A 7581-nucleotide genomic window follows, 5' to 3' on the forward strand; every position below is an offset into this window, starting at 1 on the left:
TTCCGAGTGATACTTTCACTAAAACTGTTCTGACATAACAGAAATATTCCAGCTCTCTGTTCTTGGCCCTTAGCTTTAAATTTGTAGTATGCTTATTTGAAATTTGCATCCAGCTTCATATTAAAGAGAGTCATCCTCTCCTTAAAATACACAAGTGAGTAAAAATAGCTGGAGAGCAAAAGAAAGTTGAAACTGCCTCAGCTTTTAGAGGCTGAGTATGTCCTTTCTTCTTCATAAATGGTCTATTAGTGGATGGGGATAAAATAAGGCTGAAATTGCTTTCACATTCTGGCTCTGTTGGGGGCATTTTCACATAGACCCCTGTTTGTAAGTGGACTTCTTTTCCTTAGCTGCCAAAACACAAAAAGAAACAGCAATTATTAGCAAAGCATACAGAAACCACTTTCAACCACAACAGGGCTCAGTAAATATTGGGTCCCTCCCCAGAAAAAATAAACATCCACAACAACATGCAGAATTATAAACTCTTGGAGATTTTCTTGATTCAGCTCTTCAATTCACCTTAGAGAAATAATTCTGCGATTCAAATCCAAAATAGAACCATTTTCACAGAATGGAAATGAGGAACAACAACAGCAAAAAAAGGCTTTGAGACAACTTCACCAAGAACACTCAAAATACCCAAGATAATTGACTAGACCTTGTCTGTCGTAATCAATGTACTGTAAATGTTTAAAGGTAGCTTTAATATCCTGTTTTGAAACTTCATTTCTCATCTGCACTACTTTTATGCTTTTTCTTTGTCTGTATAGTTCCCAGTTTCTGGTCACCTCAACTTCAACAACTGAATTCTAGTTAGCTAGCCTGGGTGGTAATTTAATAGCAAGTGAAAAAAAGGGAAGACAGTAACAGAACAGAGTGTGTGTGTGTGTGTGTGTGTGTGTGTGTGTGTGTGTCTGTGTGTCTGTGTGTGTCTGTGGTGTGTGGTGTCTGTGTGTGTCTGTGTGTGTGTGGGTGTGTGTGTGGTGTGTGTGTGGTGTGTGTGTCTGTGTGTGTGTCTGTGTGTGTGTCTGTGTGTGTGGTGTGTGTGTGTGGTGGTGTGTGGTGGTGTGTGTGGTGGTGTGTGTGTCTGTGTGTGTGTGTGTGTGTGTGTGTGTGTGTGTGTGTGTGTGTGTGTGTGGTGTGTGTGTCTTTGTGTGTGTCTGTGTGTGTGGTGTGTTGTGTGGTGTGGGTGTGTTGTTGTTCTCTGTGTGTGGTGTGTGTTTCTGTTTGTGTGTGTGTGGTGTCTGTGTGTGTGTCTGTGTGTGTGTGTGTGTGTGTGTGTGTGTGTGTGTGTGTGTGTGTGAAAAACAGAAACCTGGAAGGAGAGCCAGAAAGAGACAAAGGTGGAGGAATAAAAAAATGGAGGGGTAGGAAGAAGAGGTAGTGTGGAGGGAGAAGAAAAAATGTTATTTGTGATAAGGAAACCAGCCTCACACAGCAGTGCTTGAGAAGAACTGTTAGAAACCCAGACTGGAGACTTGATTCCACAAATCTCTATTTTCATTACTAATATAGTAAATAAAATCTGGATTTTCATTCACTGAACAAGGGGGGTGATCAAGGCACTTTTGTAAGGAGATATTAGGATAGAGACAGGTATATACAAGCAGCTATAGTTTTGAACAAAGATGCACAAGAGTGGGTACCAAAAGATGGTTTTCAGGGGAGAAATACTCGGAGGAGAAGGATAAAAGGCTATCCAGGTGATTCTAACTAGCTGCAGTTGCCCAACATAATCCCATGTTCTAGGGTAGGACCATAGCCAAGATGGTGAGGACCAAAACAGTTGCCCCTTGTTGTTCAAACAGTTACTCAAACTGAAACCCTGCTCAGAAGCACACAAACATTCACTGTCAAACATGTTCATGTACAGTATTAGTCATCCCGAAACCTCAAAGGCCAGTGCATGGGGTTCTAGTGTGTTCTTCCTGCTCTTTGTTTATTACTTCAACCCCACACCTCCATTACTTGGTCAGTAGGGTACAGATAAAGGTGTCCCCATTAACTCCAGAGCAACATCAGTACCACACTCACCATTTTGCTCAAAGAAACAGCAGTGATCAGGAAACTATAGAAAAACAACCCTGAACTAATCGCAGCAAGGATCCAAAGGAGGACATCGGAATCTGGGCATGGTTCTGGATCTGCAACAGAAAGCAAAGAACAAACCTCTTGAGACAGTTTTCACTTCTTGAGCCCTATTTCCTCATGAGTGAAGAAAAGAAGGAGAAGGAAAAAGAGAAGGATGAAGAAGAAAAAGAAGGAAAGAGAGAGAGACATGGAGAGAGAGAGAGAAAGGAGGGAGGGAGGGACGGAGGGAGGGAGGGACGGAGGGAGGGAGGAGAGGGAGGAAGTGAGACAGCCTAGAGCATCCAGGTTTTGCTAGCCAACACTAACTTGTACAGTGTCCCACAGTGTCTGACTGATGTGTGACTTCCCCACAGTGCCATTACAAAGACAAGGATGCTTCAAGATAGTTATAGAAGAACAAGTGACCAAGCCTATAAGCAGCATAAAACATCTCCCCCAAACACATTTTATCACAGTCAGTGGTGTTCATGTAACTGCTCATCGTAAGGAAGACATCTAACTAGGAATTCCAGCTACGAATCATAGCTCCAACTATGAAGAAACCTCAAGCCAAGAAGCAGAACTATCTGGTGTAAACACAACAAGCAATGCAACATTCGTGTTCTTAGTGAAGTGACTTTGCTCACCAATGAATAATCTGGGTCCCGGTTGCCCATGCCCACAAAGTATGGTGGTGGGTACATGAGCTCCACCTTGCAGAAGTACAGTCCAGTGTCAGCAGCTCTCAGTCCTTGGATGTGAGGTCCGCTTTGCTTTCGTTGAAGGTACCACTACAGAAGGGGTCATCCAGGAAGCCCAACGTGTTCTTCACTGTGAATGTCGTGGCGCAGACTTCAGTCATCTGGCCATTTGTGTGCCGCAGCACTGGTCCACCCCGGACCTCATCGGTGTTGTGTGATGATGTGTATTCACACGGGAAGCTGGCGACACCATGGCTGCTGGCCAGCACCACTGAAGGTTGGCTCACTTGTATGGCTGGCATGGAAAAGTCAAAGGATTCATGGTCATCCATGGTTGGGACTACCAAGCCACACTTTTTATAATGGGGAAGGTTTATCTTGGATGACCTATAAGATCGCCCTCTCAACAACTCATCACCCTCTTACCTTTTGCCTCTCCATCCCATTCACCCAACAACCCCCCCTCATCTTTTAGATGTCTTCCCTGTCACTCTCCAAGACTTCCTTACTGATAAGAGTTTCTTGAAGACAGTTGGCTATGGCAAGGAGAAACCCTGCGATGTAGCAAATAGAAGACCTGGCTCTCATGAAATGTGTCATTTTGGCAAATCGTTCATTACCTTTCATTTTCTCTCACATGCAGTAAGAAAGAGTGGTAGACCTGCATGACAGTGCGTGTCTTCCAGACCAGCAATCCTGCAGTGATAAAGAACTATTCCATGCAGGGAGGATGGTGGATAGAGGGAGTTCTGGGGATGGGGGTGCAGAACCATGCTTCGTCCCTCAATGTGAACCTCAAAATGGTCTGCCCACTTATATAAGTATACCTTTGTCAACAGGAGCAGTTGAAACCTCAGCTCAGTGCACTGGTTTCTCCCTGTCCCTGGCCTCACAGTGTAGAGTGGGCCTATGATGTTAGACGAGGAAGCCACAGAGCCTGGAGGACCAGGTCATTTCCTCTCACTGGTTTGAGGCAACCCTGCTGTTAACTACTGTGGGCTTCCCCTGCCTCCCCACCACTTCTTCCGCCTTCCTTCTCTCCTTCACGTAACACTTTCCTGGTCCTTTGGGTTTTTTGTTTTTTCTCTTCCTCTCTGTATATTACAAAAAGAGGAAGTCCGCAGACAACACCATCTCTCTAACCAAACATGCATTCGTCATTGAAGTTAGTGGTTTTGCAGCTTGGTATTGTATTACATATCTGTAAACCCAGCGTACAGGAGATATAAGGCCAACCTCAGCTAAAACAATAAGACATTGTTTTAAAAATCAAATTACAACAAGCAGAAGGGGGTGAGATATAGCTGGGTGGCTTATACAAGAGTACACAAGGTTTGGGTTCTACCCTTGGCACTCAATTTAAAAGTGGTTTTGTATCATATTATCTTTTCATAACTAACCTGGCTGCTATTTGGTCAATATCGCAAATTACATCCAAACCTAAACTGGACAGTTGTCATTGGCAGTTGTCACCAGCATCAACTGCAAAAACAGGACAACAATTAGCATTCAGTGTCTTAGCATTCAGTGTCTTCCATATTACAATCTTGAATACTACTCCAAAGCTTAGTTTCCCAAGGACACCATTCCTGCTCATAAGTCAATCTATAGTGGATACACTAGATTCTCTTGCAAGCACCTGTACTGCCAGAACATTTGTCTTCAGAAAAAAAAGGAAAGCAATATTGCAGCAGCTGTTGTCATGGTTATTCCTACAGCCTGGCTGGATGACATCAGGTGTCTGTCTGGCCTGCATCTTGCTATATCAGTCTTCCTACACATCCTTTGTCCCACGGAAACCCCCACTAGAGAGTGTAAGGAAGTTTTTCTCCCATATTAAAGATTTGCAACCTATTCAGACAAGAAACTGTACATGACTATTGCTTCTTTAGTAAAAATTAAATTCATCAAATATCTTTATGCATCAAGTTTCACACAAACTACGTAATTCCTAATTTAAAGGGTCTAGAGAGAGCAAGGGTGAGGTGAGGGTCTGGTAGACATATGCATTTCAAGGCATATAACCAGCCTGGTATCGGCCTCTCAAGAGCTTTTATTTCATCTGAAAATCAGGGAATTGCACTTAGAAATACACGTGTAGGTAATGTAACAATTGGGGATTTTATGAAGAAAAATTAAAAAGAATCTTAGGACAATCTGATATTTGCTTCTCTCCTTCCTCCCTTCTTCCTCCCTTGCTTCCTTCTTCTTCTTCTCCATTCCTTCCATCTTTCATTTCTCCCTCCCTTCCTCTCCTTTCTTCCTTCCTTCCTTCCTCCCTTCTTCTTCTCCCTTCCTTCCTCCCTTCTTCCTTCTCCCTTCTTCCCTTCTCCCTTCCTTCTCCCTTCATTCTCCCTTGCTTCCCTCTTCCCTTTTTCCTTCCTCTCCTCCTTTTCCCCTTCTATCTACCATTTTCCATTTCTTTCTTCTTTCAATTTCAAGCTATTTCATCTTTAAAATAATTAGCTAATTTATTTTCCCTTCATTTGCTTTTTATTATTTCTTTTAGTTTTGAGATAATTTATATAATTAATTTCATTATTCACCAAAACCCTCCCCTGTACCCCCTCCTTCTTTTATTTTCAAATTCATGGCTTCTTTTTTCATTACTTGTTGTTACATGCATACTCATAAAGGTATGCATTCTTAAATGCAACCTACTCCAGTCTGTATCTATTATTTGCATTATGTGTTCAGAGGGTGCCATTTGGTATTGGATAGCTAGTTGTGTGGCTTTTTCCTGGGGAAGCCTCCTGTTCTCCATATTCCTTAGTTACCTGTAGTATTTGTATTGGAATTGAGGTCTCTTGGTCTTTCTCCATATACTTTGGAAATATCTATTGGCTATCACTGTCTTTCCACTCCTTCTTCTGCAATATCCCCTGAACCTTAGGTGTGGTAACTTAAGAACTAAGAGTGTCTCAAAAGCTTTAAAGTGAACCAGAAAGAATTCATATTTATTTAAATCCAGGTGAGTTTTTTGTTTTGCTTTGTTTTTGTTTTGTTGGTTTTTTTTAAGGAGGAAAATCTTAAGGCCCCTCTGATACCAAGATCAAATATACTCAGGATTTCAGAAGCCCTTAAATTTCTTAATTTTGCAGTATGTCCTCCTAATGTTACAAAAGTATCTGAACTTGTTCTCTCCCAAACCAGCTCTCATGGATTCATTAATTCTCAGATCTCATGGATTTTGGCATTTTCAGTTGTCTCGAATCCCCCAGTATACTATTGGTGGTCTCTGCTTGCTTGCTGCTGCTAACTCCTCTTCACCTGTCTTGGAACACAGCTGTAAGCCAAAAGGTAGAGATTTGCCTTTCACTTATGGCTCTTCTTTAAATCACTGTCCTTAGCTGCTAAAGAAATGAAACCCATGTAGGAAAATCACCTCCTCCACCTCCGTGCTCCAGAAGTCTCCACTCACCTTTAGACAAGGTTGGGATGAAGAGAAAAGCAAGCAGGACTACAAAGGGCCAAGTCCTAGAAGCCAGCTGCAGTTGGACCTTGCTCCTCTGGACTCCAAGACAAGCCATGGCTTTATGGGAGCCGCGCTCAGGTCTTCAGGAAGCAGAGTGAAACCTTTCAGGATCCTGAGGCTTTGAAATGTGTTTGAAACCCACACAGGTTCAAGGACTTTATATAGACAGCTTTGATCCCAGGTACGTGCTACATGTGTGTACCACACACACATGGCACATGAATAGAGAGCCTTTTTGTTTGGTTTAACGAGAAAGGAAGCCGTGGGTTAAGCTGTTACGTCGTAAAGACGGACCTCAACTTACTCAAAGTAAGAACGAACAAAACAAGCAAATCCATGGATGGAAAATGTACTCAACTTGAAACTGAAGCTTCAAGTCAACCGAGGATCTGGATAAGTAGAGCCTTGGAAAGTAGAGCTTTCCTGTAGTACAAGGTACCCCTAACCCAATCCCAATTTTATCCACCTGTCTGGTCATCTTTACTCACTCAGTATTTTTCTTTGACATCCCCATAACCAGCCCTTAGTCCTAGGAGGGTAGAATTTGGCTATGGAAGGCAATCCATTAGAAAATGTGTTCTAGCTTTGAGGTTCTGATCTTCTATAAGCCCCAGATATGTGAAAAGAGTTATTTTACCTAACTCCATTTATTGAGAGAGAATGCCAAAACCACAGAAATGAATGACACATACACACACGAAGCAAAGGAAATTGTCTTCCTGGTTTTGACAATTGGGAAAGAATTGGATATTCTTAAAGCCTTCACAAAGGCAAAACAAAGTTATTAGATAGCCCAGGAAAAGTCATCCAAATGAAAAGGCCATTTCACAAACCTCCATAGGAGAATGAACTCTTTTTTAATAGTAAGACTTCTTTTTTTCTTTCTTTTGCTTTATTTTTGTTTTGTTGCTGTTTTTTGAGACAGAGTTTTTCTGTGTAAACCCTGTCTTTTAAAGGGTTAAAAACTAAAACAAAGGATGGAGACGCAGCTCAGTGGTGGAGACGCAGCTCAGTGGTGCTTGTACTAGGTTTAGTATGCAAGAGGCCTTAGGCTCATTTCCAGCCACCCAGAAAAAAATTCAACACTAAGATAAATATGACCATAGTTCTTAAGGCTCATGAAAGCTGTGGAGAAGTACAAATATTCATCCATAAATACTATGACAATTTTAGAACATTAAATTATCTAGAATTTTTTAGTATTTTAGAATATTTAAGTATTATACATTAGTGCATATTAAATATTTAGGATAATTAGTACACACACACACACACACCACACACATATATATATATATATCACATTGTTGAGAATACTAAATTGAATACGCT

The 7581-nt window shown here is 41.7% G+C and overlaps 1 protein-coding gene across 1 annotated transcript; it reads right to left on the bottom strand.

The window, feature by feature from the left end:
* Positions 1-281: 281 nt before the first annotated feature.
* Ctla4 (cytotoxic T-lymphocyte associated protein 4) lies at positions 282-6304 on the bottom strand. Its single transcript, XM_038341099.1, is given in 4 exon segments — positions 282-350; positions 2721-2830; positions 2833-3069; positions 6196-6304. Coding segments are annotated over 4 exon segments (525 nt in total).
* Positions 6305-7581: the final 1277 nt, after the last annotated feature.

Source organism: Arvicola amphibius, chromosome 8 (assembly GCF_903992535.2).
Source record: "Arvicola amphibius chromosome 8, mArvAmp1.2, whole genome shotgun sequence".
NCBI classification, from domain to species: domain Eukaryota; kingdom Metazoa; phylum Chordata; class Mammalia; order Rodentia; family Cricetidae; genus Arvicola; species Arvicola amphibius.